General features: G+C 43.5%; 1 protein-coding gene across 1 annotated transcript; it reads left to right on the forward strand.

Moving 5' to 3' along the window:
- The first annotated feature begins 13,154 nt into the window (after positions 1-13,154).
- On the forward strand, positions 13,155-14,305 carry LOC126927378 (uncharacterized). The gene is made up of 2 exons (XM_050743533.1): positions 13,155-13,292; positions 13,356-14,305. Exon 2 carries the CDS (start codon positions 13,367-13,369, stop codon positions 14,252-14,254), a length of 888 nt encoding a protein of 295 aa, XP_050599490.1. The 5' UTR covers positions 13,155-13,292; positions 13,356-13,366; the 3' UTR covers positions 14,255-14,305.
- Positions 14,306-14,613: the final 308 nt, after the last annotated feature.

A 14,613-nucleotide genomic window follows, 5' to 3' on the forward strand; every position in this document is an offset into this window, starting at 1 on the left:
TAAACTGCAATTATGGTGTATTTGACAGGGACAAGAGCGTACATAACTCTAACCTACTGATGTGCGCTGTATATGACATCAGATGATAAATATAACGCGCATCGTATGGCCAATCTTTCTGCAAAACAAGCGGAGATACCTTGATTCGAATATGTAAGCATTAATATCCAAAACTGCAATCACGCTGGATTTCTCCGAGTCCAGTCTTGACAGTGTGCTGTATGTAGTGGGCTGATGTGTGCTGTATTTGGCAGCAAATGTGGAGTATAACATGCATCCTATTGTCGACGTACCTACAATTGATACGGAGATACTTTCACTTGAATAACTAGGCTTGAATATGCAAAACTACAAATACGCTGGATTTGACTCGGTCCGGATTTAACACGGCTTAAACCAGATGAAACGCTCTGCGTATGGCAGTCAATGTGGAATATAACGCGCATCGTATTGTCGACATATGTGCTATTGAATCGGAGTAACGTTGATTGAATATTTAAGCCCGAACATATAAAATTGCATTTGGGCTGGACTGTGCAGGGACCAGAGTTGACACAGCGCAAACGAGCTGATGGGCAATGTAACTACAGCAAATGCGGAGTACAAGGGGTATGGAATTGTCGACATATGTGCAAAAGAAGCGGCGAATCTTTGAATGGAATATTTAAGCATTAACAACAAAAACTACAATTACGCTGGATTTTGCAGGGTCCAGAGTTGACATAGCACAGACCGGCTGATTTGGCATCATATGTGGAGTATTCTGCGCATCGAATAGGCGACATAGAAACCAAGATACGTTCATTTGAATATGTAATATTTGAATATTTCGCCTGAAAATGCATAATTGCGTATACGCTGAGTTTGGCTGCGCCCACACGTTACATCACTCAAACCAGATAATATACATTGTGTTTGGCAGCAAAAGTGGCGTATATCGCGCATCGAATTGTCGGCATATCTGCAATGCAAACGGCGATACGGTGATTTGAATAATTAATCATGAATATGCAAAGCAGCAATTTCGCTAGGTTTGACAGAGACCGGAGTTGACATGGTACAAACCAGCAGATGTGCGGTGCACATGACATCGGATGTGAAATGTAACGGGCATCGCTTAGTCGCCATATGTGCAATAGAAACGGAGATACATTCATTTGAATATGTTAACCTTAATTTGTAAAACTGCAATTACGCTTGATATGTCGAGGACCAGAGATGATATAATAGCACGAGCCAGCTGATGTGAGCTGTATTTGGCAGGCGATGAGGAGTATATCTCGCATCTAAGTGACGACAAATCTGCAATTGCAGCGATGATGCATTGTAGTTAATATTCAATAATGGGCCTATTACGATACAGATAGTATTATCGTGACTGAAACACATTGCCGTCTCAGTAAAACCATTTTATTTCAAGCTTCGCGCTACAGTTCTGAATCCGGACAAGACCGTTTCAAGTTCTCGCAAGAGCAAGCAGTCAAATTAAGGTACTTACACGAGTTAGAGTCTAATACATTTTATTGGTCCAACATCGATGGGGCGATCTCGCATCGAAATTTTCAGAGGACCGCGTAACCTTCCAACGACGACCGCCGTACGAGCAGCGGATAAACTTATTTCGTGCCTTAGGTTGCCCTCACCACGTCCTCTACTTCTTGATTCTTGGTTGGTAGCTTTAGCGGCTGCAGGTCCGAGAAATTGCATCTTGACCCGCTTTCTCGTATGTCGCATGTGACGTCTCACTTTCCGCCGTAGACACTTGTCGGATCTACATACGTTGAACCATTTGCGCGAGACAAGCGCGGCGCTCTGCAGGGACGAGGGATCCAATTTTCGAAGTATCAAGTGCGAAACCTCCAGTGGTAGTTCGGAAATGATATCTACCTTACTTGGCACGAACAAACCAACGACGCGTAGTAGAGATCTAAAAAACTCCATGTTGCTTCTACTGTTGCGCGAGCACGACTGACGGTCTGGCTAAGAGTGGAGGCTTATATATGTGCTGTTCGTCACGGTGCACTGCGAGTTCCGGTTCCGGTTCCGGGTGAGAGTGCTGGTCAGGCAGAATCGATGGTATGTGCATGTATTTTCACTTACATCAGGTTCACATTATTGTTGGGAATATGATACATTTACACTGTACATGTGAATGTGTGTGTAAGCGTCAGAGTACGTCCGGGTCTTGGTTGAGACAAAAGACAAGAGCCAGTCGTTAGAAGTATCTGGAAGAGTCGGTTGTCAACAAGCGTGCGTGCAAGTAGGATTTTGAGGTCTTAAGAGTATAAGATATATGTATAACAGTTGTGTGCTAAATAAAGGGAATTATTTGTATTTCCGAATCCATTCTATATCTTTTCATGGTAGCAGAGCGTGGTTCATAATTTTGTAAGTTATTTTAGTGCGTTTTTTTCAATATTGCGAGTTAGTTCGTGTGAATTCTCAGTAAGGAAAGAAACGTTCAAAGGTTACAAAGAGGAAAAATACACTTCGAGCACGTAGGAACGCTTGAGTAAGAGATAAGGAATCATTTAAAATGGAGAGATCGGAAATCATGATACCTATTTTCGATGGTGAGGATTACGGTATGTGGAAGCAAAGAATAACGATGCTTCTCAGATGTAAAGAATGCGAGATTGTCACAACTAGGGTGAAGACAGAAACAGACAATGAAGACTGGGACAAAAAGGATCTGAAGGCAATAAATATAATTTATAATGCCGTCACAAATAGACAATTGGAATATATTAGAGAAGAAAAAACGGCATATGGGATAGTAAAAAAGTTTGATAAAGTGTACTTGAAAGCGTCGACGGCACTACAGATCGTATGCAGAAGGAGATAGGAAAAGATAAGACTTGAGAAATACACTGATTCAGCAACGTTCTTTAGCGATTTCGAAAAATTAATAAACGAATTAAAATGTGCGGGTGCACAAGTGAGTGAGAGGGAAAAACTAAATTACATGCTGAATACGTTACCCGAAGAATACAACTACATAGCGGATATAGTAGATGCATTGAAAGCAGAAAATCAAACGGTAGCGTATGTAAAAAATAAAATTGAAATAGCGGAGAAGAAAAATAAGTCCAATCGAGGAGAAATGCAAACCAACGCCTTTTCTGCAAAAAAGGAAGGATGCTTCAGACGTGGAAGAGTAGGACATTTTGCGAGAGGGTGTCAAAATGGCGTCGAAGCGGGAAGCAGTAACAGTTTTTGGCGTGGGTCAACACGTGGTCGCAGCAGAGGAAGAGGAAACAAAGGAAATACGAGCAGGCGTCGTGGAAATTTCCATCGTCAATCAACAACCGGCACGAGCGAGCATGGTAACTCAAGATCGGGCACATTGATAGCAACGGCGCACGCATCACACAGCGGCGAGGCGAACGAAATAAGTAATAATGAAGTAATGTGGCTATTCGATAGCGGTTGCACAGATCACATAATTAACAGCGTAAATTATTTCGATAAATGTATTGACCTTAAAGAACCGGTAAATATATATTTAGGCGATAATAGATCGATAACGGCAACAAAAGTAGGGAATGTTATAAGATATTTTGAAGCATTTGGAAAGAAAATGAAATATATATGAATAACGTTTTTTACGCGAAAGAAGTGTCCGCAAACTTGATTAGTTTAGGCAAGCTAACAGATAATAATAACACGGTTATTTCAAAAGGAAATATTGCAAAAGTAATAGTTGAGGACAATAAGCTTACAGCGGTAGCGGTTAAAGAAAAGGGAACATATAGAATGAAAAGTATATTGAAAGGGAAGGAGCACTTAGCAAAGAGCGCCGAACGTAGTGGTATGAGCAAAAAGGAAAGATGGCATAGGATGTTAGGACACGTAAATTTTAAATATTTAAGTATTTTGGGTAAAGAGCAGCTAGTTACTGTATACCGAATGGAATTGAGAAGGAATTTTTGAAATGTACGGTGTGCGTAGAAAGTAAAATGCACAATTTACCATTCAAAAATAATCAAACCAAGGCTAGGGAGATAATGGAAATTATTCATACGGACGTGTGCGGTCCCTTTAAGACTTCCGGATTCAATGAAGAGAAATATTTCATCCCATTTATCGATGATTATAGCAAAATAGCTAGAGTTTATTGTATAAAATCAAAGGGTGAGGTCTTTGATAGTTTCGTACAGTTTGTAAATGAAGCCGAGTATTTGACGGGCAAGAAGTTAAAAATATTGAGATGTGATAATGGAAAAGAGTATTTGAATAATCGAATTTATAAATTTGCTAGGGATAAAGGTATCAGAATTAATAATTGCCCAACCTACGTACATGAGTTAAATGGGACAGGGGAAAGGTATAATAGAACAGTTATGGACATGGCGCGTTGCTTGTTAGCGGAAGCGAAAGTACATAAAAGGTACTGACCGGAAATAGTTTGTACAGCGGTATACTTGAAAAATCGAATACTGGCAAATACTATAGAGAGAGAGACACCTTTTGAAATATTCTTCGGGAGAAAACCAAGTGTTGAAAATCTACATCTATATGGAAGTAAAGTTTTTGTAAGAAGACCAGAACGAAAAAGAGTTTCTAAATGGGATAAGAAGGCAGATATGGGAATTTTGTTACGATATAGTGAAGTAGGTTACAGAGTCTTATTAGGTGGGAAAATAACAATAGCGAGACATGTAGAGGTCATAGGAACAGACACAAAATGTATCGGCTTTGTGGAAAATTCATTCGATAAAGATAACGATGACATTGTGGATAATGATTCATTGGTAAACATGAATAAGGAAGAGTTAGAAAGTAGGGAAGATGAAAATGATAACAGTCTTGAAAGCATAAACATCCCTAGAGGATCTACACGTAATAAGAGAACTCCAGTAAGATATCCAGAAAAAGAAAACATTAGTGAAATCCATGCAAATTATTGTAGAGTAGATATCCCTTGTACATTTGAGGAGGCGATTTGTTGCGAAGATAGTGAAGATTGGAAACAAGCTATGGATAAGGAAATGGAATGACTTTATAAGAATAAAACTGGGAAATTGTTAGAAAGGGTAAAAGGCAAAGACGTATTAGATGTAAAATGGGTTTACACGAGAAAATCAGATGACAGGTATAAGACTGGATTAGTGGTAAGAGGATTCCAACAGAGAAACATAGCTGATGACATATACTCCCCAGTAGCGAGTAATCAGACCTTTAAGATGTAGCGGTACTTGTCGACAAAAGTCATCATGGTTTTTGCCCAGCAAATCCGCTACACAAGAAACCGTGTTTACTCAAACACGAGCTAATTATAGATATATCGACCTTAGGCGGTTCCGATCATTAGGCCAAATCCGTCGTTTTTGCCGTGACCATAGGCTCGTGAGTCAGCTACCCAAAAAACCAACAATTGTAAACAGGTCGCGAGCTCGGCGTCCGTTGGGACGTTTCGAGAACATTCTCGAAATTCAAATCCCAACGCCTGTCGTCAACTCCGGCGAATATAAATATAGCGGACAGGATAGCGACGCATTCTTAGTTACCGAGAGATTCGAGCAGCGACAATTAACCGATACTTCTATGCGCCCATCGAATAACGACCGCGAAACGAAACAGCAAGTATATTGTACGACTAGTGTCAGCATCGGGTATATTCTAATAAACTACGTAGTTAGGTATATTCCGGTGTTTGTGTGAAGTAATCGACACCTTATCACCTCAACTGGTGACCCCGACGTGATTTTTTTTGTGTAAGAGGTGACAGTGATAGACTAGTCGCGGTGTGAACAGTATTGTCCGCAAATCACACTATGGAAAAGGAGAGCAAACCAATTCCAGCCGGTGCTTCGTTCCGCGTGCCGCCATTTATGCCTACGAAGACCGGGATCTGGTTTTCGATCATAGAGAAGTATTTCGGCGTAGCCGGCATTAGCCACGATGACGAAAAAGCCTTAGCTCTCATGGGATTCCTCGACCCACCATACCTCGCAAAGATAGAGGATACCGTGACCAACCTCCCCGCCATCGGCCAGTACGAGAAACTGGAGAGAGAGCTAATCCGCGTCCTGACAGAATCGGACAGCGCCAAGGTTGAAAGGTTAGTTGAACGCGAAGAGATGGGCGACAGAAAGCCCTCACAGTTTTACAATGACCTAAAGAAACTAGCCAGCCCGCTCGCGTTCGACGAGTTCATTCTAAACCTGTGGGGGAACCGCCTCCCAGACCGTATCAGGGAATTCCTGGCCGCAGTTGACGATACGAGCATAGAAAAGCTGAACAGTACAGCGGATAGAATCGACGAGGCGTACGATCGCCACGGTCACCGCGCGCATAGGGTGGGCACAATCTCCGAGCCACCGGCATCGCATGCAGACGAAAACGACACGCTGGCCGCCGAAGTCGGCAGGCTGAGGGAGGAAATTAAGGCTTTAAAAATCGGTGGGTATCGTCGACCGCGAAGACGCTCGAACTCCCTTACTCGATGCCGTCGCCGTTCCCGTTCGCGAGACAACCCGCGTCAGGACGGAATTTGTTTTTATCACGCGAGATTCGGCGATCGCGCCACAAAATGCACCGTCCCGTGTAAGTGGAAGACGGGAAACGACCCTAGCCGTCCGTAAAAGCGGCGGACGACGACGGCTTGGGATCACGCCGCACCTTCATCGTGGATCAGAGAACGAAAACCTCGTTCTTAGTGGACACCGGGGCCGACATCAGCGTTTATACCCGAAGCAGGCTATCCAGGGACGTGAAAAAAGCAGCGTACGAATTATTCGCTGCCAATGGGACGCCCATCGCAACGTACGGCACCTTGGCGATGGAGCTGAACGTATCCCTCAGACGTGCCTTCAAATGGCACTTCACGATCGCCGACGTGCAAACCCCCATCATCGGCCTGGACTTCCTGAGCCATTACGGGTTGCTTGTGGACACAAGAAAAAGACGTCTTCTTGACACAACAACCCAGCTAACGACCCGGGGATACGCCGCCAATTGCGAACAACTCATGATTAAGACCGTAAAGGGGGATTCGGTCTATCATCAACTGTTGGCAAAATATTCAGATCTAACGCGCCCACCGGCCTTTGGGCGAGAGAAAATACGGCACGGCGTGGAGCACCACAGAGAAACCACACCAAGCCCACCCGTGTACTGCAAACCCCGTCGGCTCGCACCAGACCGGCTCAAACAAGTCAAGGCGGAATTTGCAACGCTGATTGAACAAGGAGTCATGCGCCCATCGAAGAGTTCCTGGGCATCTCCGCTACACGTCGTCCTAAAGAAGGATGGAAGTCTTCGACCCTGCGGTGACTACAGGGCGCTGAACGCCCGCACTGTTCCCGACAGGTACTCTCCACCGCACATAAGACTTCGCGCAGCAGCTACACGGTAGGAAAATTTTCTCAAAAGTTGACGTAGTGCGCGCCTACCATCAAATTCCAATCGCGCCTCGGGACATTAAAAAAACAGCAATCGCGACACCATTCGGCCTTTTCGAGGCAACCAATATGATGTTTCGGCTTCGAAACGCCGCGCAAACGTGTCAACGTTTCATCGATGAAACCACGCGTGGCTTAGATTTCGTATACGTGTACATCGATAATTTCCTGGTAGTTTCGGAAACCGAGGAACAGCACCGCGAGCACTTGCGGATTTTGTTCGAACGTCTAAATCATTACGGCGTTGTAATCAACCTAGCAAAGTGCGAGTTAGGCGTCGATGAGATAGCCTTCCGAGGCCATACGGTAAACGCGCAGGCTATAAAACCGCTCGCCGATCGAGTAAAAGCCGTAACTGAAGCACCGCTCCCCGCGTACATCAAAGCTCTCCGTAGGTACCTCGGTATGATTAACTTTTATCGACGTTTCATACCGGGGGCAGCCAAAATCTTGCAACCCCTCAACGATTTGCTGCGAGGGGCGAAAAAGGGCAACATGCCCATTACCTGGTCGGAGGACGCCAAAACGAGCTTTAGCGAATCGAAACGCGCCCTAGCTAACGCTACGATGTTAGCACATCCTATACCTGGCGCGCCCATCAGCCTCGCTGTAGACGCGTCCGACTTTGCAATAGGAGCGGTGTTGCAGCAACGTGCGAACAACACTTGGCAACCGTTGGGTTTCTTAACTAAACCCTTAAACGCCGCGCAGCGAAAATATAGCGCGTATGATCGCGAATTGCTCGCTATGTACACCGCGGTCAAACGATTTAGACACGCAGTAGAGGGGAGAAATTTCATTATCTTCACTGACCATAAACCCCTCACTTACGCGTTCGGTCAATATCCCGACAAGTGTTCGCCGAGACAGTTCCGGCTGCTAGATTATATCGGTCAGTTCACGACCGATATAAGGCATTTAAAAGGGCTAAACAATAATGTTGCCGACGCCCTATCGCGCATCGAAGCTATAGGAAAATCCGTGGATCACAAAACCCTCGCCGCCGCGCAAGAAAACGATGAAGAACTCCGCAACATCGTTAACTCCGGTACATCCGCGTTACAGCTTAAGAAAATTCGTTTTCCGGATTACGACGCGGAAATATACTGTGACGTGTCAAGCGGCATCGTACGACCGTACGTACCGAAATCCTTGCGGTGCGACGTATTTAATGCACTCCACGGACTTTCTCACCCAGGAATTCGCGCAACTCAGAAATTAGTAAAATCGCGTTTTGTTTGGACTGCGTTAAACAAAGATTACCAAACATGGACACGGCAATGCATCCCCTGCCAGCAATGTAAAATAACGCGACACGTATCGACGCCGTCCGGAACATTCGATAGAGCTCGCAGGACGATTCGAGCATATACATTTAGACATTATCGTTATGCAGTACTCTCAAGGCTGCCGATATTGTCTAACATGTATCGATCGTTTTTCACGTTGGCCCGAAGCGATTCCTATACCGGATATGGAAGCAACGACCGTTGCCTCGGCTCTTCTTTCCACATGGATAGCGCGTTTTGGCGGCCCAGCAAAAATAACAACCGATCAAGGACGCCAATTCGAATCCAATCTCTTCAGAGAACTATGCCGGATGCTCGGCATTAAGCATTTGCTTACCACAGCCTATCATCCCGCGTCCAACGGGATGGTAGAGCGCTTCCACCGGCAGCTTAAAGCCGCAATCAAATGCCACAATACGAGCAACTGGGTCGAAAGCCTTCCCATAGTTCTTCTAGGCATTAGAACCGCTATCAAGGAAGATCTGGGCGCAACGGCAACCGAAATGATCTATGGTACGGGCATACGATTGCCAGCGGAATTTTTCGTACCAGCAAAACAACAGGCCAACGCGGAATTCGCAAACCGTCTGCGAGAGCGAATGAGCGAGATCAGACCTCTGCCAACTTCACAACACGCCGAGAAGACGACATTCATGTTCCGCGATTTAAAAACGTCGCCGTATGTGTTCGTTCGTCACGATGCAATCGGAGGCCCTCTGCAACCGCCGTACGATGGCCCCTATCAAGTGATACAGCGTGGGAAAAAACCTTTAACATACGTGTGAAGGATAAAGGCGTAAAAGTCTCCGTAGACCGTCTAAAACCCGCCTTCATCGTGTCGGAAGATATTGAGCACCTAGAAAGGAATGCACAAGCCCACGACGTATTTGTACCTAGGAAAATCTTCCGATCGCAAAGCAGCGAGCAAGCGCAACAAAGCGACGGAGACGCAAGAGCGCATTACACCACGCGTTCGGGCCGGAAAGTTCGTTTTCCCGACCGCTTTCAAGCGGGTTTGAATTAAGCGGTTAGCAAGGGCACCCCCGCTATCATAAATAAGCTAATATAAAAGAAGAACGTTAACACTGTCAGGGGGGTACTGTAGCGGTACTTGTCGACAAACGTCATCATGGTTTTTGCCCAGCAAATCCGCTACACAAGAAACCGTGCTTACTCAAACACGAGCTAATTATAGATATATCGACCTTAGGCGGTTCCGATCATTAGGCCAAATCCGTCGTCTTTGCCGTGACCATAGGCTCGTGAGTCAGCTACCCAAAAACCAACAATTGTAAACAGGTCGCGAGCTCGGCGCCCGTTGGGACATTTCGAGAACATTATCGAAATTCAAATCCCAACGCCTGTCGTCAACACCGGCGGATATAAATATAGCGGACAGGGTAGCGACGCATTCTTAGTTACAGAGAGATTCGAGCAGCGACAATTAACCGATACTTCTTTGCGCCGATCGATTAGCGACCGCGAAACGAAACAGCAAGTATATTGTACGACTAGTGTAAGCATCGGGTATATTCTAATAAACTACGTAGTTAGGTATATTCCGGTGTTTGTGTGAATTAATCGACACCTTATCACCTCAAGATATTGCTATCATATTGTTGTCAAAATGGATTAATTATTGAGCAAATGGATGTAGAAACTGCCTTTTTATATGGTGAAGTAACCTCGGAGGTATATGTAAATCAACCAGAGGGATATGCGGACGGAACGAATAGAGTTTGTAAACTATCGAAAGCGCTGTATGGGTTAAAAGAAAGTCCAAGGGACTGGTATGAGTGTTTTGATAAGTATGTGACGAGATTAGGTTTTAAGAAGAATAACATAGAGTTGTGCCTATATGCACATGGAGAGGGAGAAAATGTTGTTTATTTACTAATGTATGTAGAAGATTTGCCAATTAGTAGTAAAAATAAAAGGAAGATACAAAGGGTAAAGAAGTTATTAACTAATAGATTTGAAATGAAAGATTTAGGTGAAGTCAAAGAATAGAGAGGATATTGGCTACAAAAATTTAATTGGCGCATTGTTGTATATTAGTGTAAATACCATACCCGATATAAGTTATAGTGTGAATTATTTGAGTAGATTTCAAGATTGTTGTAATGAGACACATTTTAAATATGCTTTGTGAATATTGAAATATTTGTACCGGACTAGAGATTTGAGATTAGATTATAAAAGGAATGAAAAATATGATAGATTGTTATGTGGACGCTGATTGGGCAGGAGATCATTTAGATAGGAAATCGACTTCTGGATATGTAATTAGATTGTATGGAAATGTAATTGGTTGGAAGTCTAAAAAACAAAGGTATGTGACAAAAGCCTCGACGTATGCAGAGTATGTAGCTCTACCGGAAGCGGTGAGTGAATTAATGTCTATTAGGGAAATTATGAAAATCTTCAATGTAAATCTAGACGATAACCCTGTAAAAATTTATGAGGATAACTCTGGAGTGATAAGTATAGCAAAGCACGGAAATTTTACGAAAAATTCTAAACATATTGAAGTTCATTACCACTACGTTCACGAATGCTTAAAGGAGAACAAGATAAACATACTTAAAGTAAGTACAGACGAAAATACTGCGGATACTTTTACGAAGGCACTGTGTAGAGAGAAATTCGAAAGGTTTAGGTCATGGATGAATGTAAACTAAGAGAAATGTAAATAAATAAGTGTTAAAGTTTCTGTTATGTAATTCGTCAAAGCATGTAAATACAATTAAGTGTACAGTATAAATGTAAGGAGGCGTGTTGGGAACATGATACATTTAAACTGTACATGTAAATGTGCGTGTAAGCGTCAGAGGACGTCCAGGCCTTAGTTGGGACAAAAGACAAGAGTCTGTCGTTAGAAGTATCTGGAAGAGTCGGTTGACAACAAGCGTGCGTGCGAGTAGGATTTTGCGGTCTTAAGAGTATAAGATATATGTATAACAGTTGTGTGCTAAATAAAGGGAATTATTTGTATTTCCGAATCCATTCTATACCTTTTCAATTATGATTAGAGTTAGAGGCGCGAAACGGATCTTCATTTGGTTTAGACGTTGAAGTTATGCAATAGAGCAGATATTTACTAGTGTAAATTTGATTGATATATAATTTGACAAGTAGTCGTGGTAATTAGGTACTCGAGAAGCGAATGACAATGATCCTGGGTTCAATAACAAAGCCGCGGTCAACGGGATAACAGAATTCGTTTTCATCCTGATTCCAAGTTGTACCATACTTCCTTATCTGCGGTATAGGTAGGACTGAGCAAACTCTTTGTCAAAACATAGAATATCCACCGAGTGTTAAGGCTCTTTGTAACTGGCTAATGTGACCTCACGAGAGAATGATTTTCCGGCACGATGATGCTGCAGAGGAAAACTATGATGGGTGTGTCTAAGGGCACCAGAACATCGGATACGTGGAGAAATGACTTCGCTCGGAAAGAGATTGAAAGTGACGTTACCGTTAATTGGACAATTTCCATGTTGATGGTTAGGGAAGGATGCTAGTAGCCCTTGAGGGAACGTTGCTAGTGTAACGTAAATCACATCAGAGACCAGGACACACACACACACCACGGGCAGGATGGTGTCCCGGTCGGCATACTTCGAACCCGATGGACCGACGAGAGAAACACATGGCGACCTTGGCGACAATGTATATTGGCGGAGTACCTGAGGATTCATTTATGGCCTAACGGTCCTTCCACCAAATGTTCCAGAAGCGTAGCAACGGTCACGTACGCCTACAGGGTAGTGGGGATAATGAGAGAACAGATGACCGAAAGTAAAAAGATTGTAGGGACTCACTCTCGTACGATCACGGCTAGAGTTCGGAAGTGTCTTATACTTGTATAAACCAAGTGAAAATAATGTCTTCTTCTTCCTTATAAAATTTCTCTTTATTTTTACGTGACATTTTGGCGATCCTGCCAGGATCCATCAACTTCAAGAAAACGAAATTACGCATTTCGGGCTACGGTCAACTTTGAAGATTGAGGATCAGCGGACCACTGTAACAGAGCAGACACTTTCGACGTTTCGACAAAGGAACACCGCAACGGAACCTTTCCTACGGGTTAAACGATCAAGGTGAGCAAGCCCTGGATTCTTTTGTCAAATACAGATCGAGAACAGACAGCACAATTAGTATAACAATGGCAACGCCACGAGAAGACAGAACCGGAACTGTTAGCGCCGCTTTAACTAACAGCGGAATAGACCCAACAGATAAAGCTTTGCTTGATGCAATGCAGAAGCAGAATGAGAGACTGACCCAACAAATGAGTATGCTTACACTGCGTATGGATGAAGTTGTAGCAAAAACAAAAACGGGAAATGTATCGGAGGCCAGTTCCCTAATAACCGTAGACGAAGTAACCCACACCGCTAAAGATCTATCGGTCCTTCGAGAACCTCGCCCATTACTTCAAACACCACCTCAACCATCCTGGGAAAGGACTTTTCCTGAACAATATACGCAACCAGAGCTAAAAGCTGAGAGTGCATTAAAATGCATTCCGATATTAAACGGAGAGGATGATATAGACGTGGAGGATTTTATTCATGAAATACAAGAAGTAAGAATGATGTGTAGCGAACCAACACTATTACTTAAAATGATTAAAATAGAGAAGATTTAGGAAAAGCCGCAATGGCAATCCGCAATATTCGTATTACCGAATTCGAATCTCTGTACGAAGCATTGAGACGTAATGTAGCTGCGCAAGTATCAGTGAGAGAACAACAGGACGAATTAAGAGGAATGAGGCAAGGATTAACCGAGAGCGTGCAAAACTATAACATCAGATTTCGAAGCGTTTTTAACAAACTCCAACACAGCATTACCAACGAGTATAGAGACGAACTAACTCGACGGGTGATGAACGAGCAACTATACATGGACTCTGTGACCGACTATGTAAGAGGCCTTCGTCCAGAAATAGGGCAGGCGCTAATGGCTAATCTCCCCCCAAATCTCATCGAAGCAGAAAAGAAAGCAATGAATATGGAAAGATACTTTCGCGAGCACAGCTCTCGCAGACAGATGACGCGACAGACAACCGCCCCGCCATTTTATCGTAACCAGGCTTCTCATCCAGTAGACAATCGCTTCGCTATTACAAGTAACACAAATAATAAAACTCCACTCACACAAAATACTCTACCAAGAACGAACAATTTTACGAAGTTTGGGAACAGACCATTAAGCGAAAGGACGCAAGCGAAATGTCCCAAATGCAATCGATTGGGACACCTTCCCAATCAATGCCAAAATTTTCGGATACCGCCTCAAAGAAAAGCCCCTCCAGGAATAAACCACGTTCAAGAACAATCGGAATTAACAATGCTACCTCAGGAAGATTACCCACAATACTATTACAATTACCAGGACGACCAGGATTGCGATTTCTCGTTGACTCCGGGGCAGGAATCAACTTGCTTAAACAAAGATGCTACCCAGGAAAGACAACAATACCAGACACAAAGAAATTCTCCATGGGACATTCCGAATACGAATCTAATTCCAAAGTCAAGTTGAATTTGTTCGACAAAAAGATAGACTTCTCTTTAATAGATGACGATTTCCCAATTATAGAAGATGGCATATTAGGCTTACCCGGTTTGAATCAATATCGATTCGAACTCTCCAACGAAACATTGAAATTAGATAACAACACCCTTCTGCTGCAACAAGAATCAACCCTTGCACCAGGAGAAACCATTCAAAAAATTCTATACCTCGAAGGGAAGCCAACGCCAGTGTGCTTTATAAATGGTGGTAAGTCTTCAATTCAAGTTTCTAACATTATCGAAAATACAAATACCATAGATCAAATCCAAAAATTGAAATCTTCGATTCGACTATCGCACATAGAAAAACCTCTCAGAGAACCTGTA

The sequence above is a fragment of the Bombus affinis genome, unplaced genomic scaffold (genome assembly GCF_024516045.1).
Source record: "Bombus affinis isolate iyBomAffi1 unplaced genomic scaffold, iyBomAffi1.2 ctg00000088.1, whole genome shotgun sequence".
Taxonomy (NCBI): domain Eukaryota; kingdom Metazoa; phylum Arthropoda; class Insecta; order Hymenoptera; family Apidae; genus Bombus; species Bombus affinis.

Excerpts from the sequence above, each read along its gene's own strand:
- LOC126927378 (XM_050743533.1), top strand. The coding sequence starts at position 13,367 with ATGGCAATCCGCAATATTCGTATTACCGAATTCGAATCTCTGTACGAA.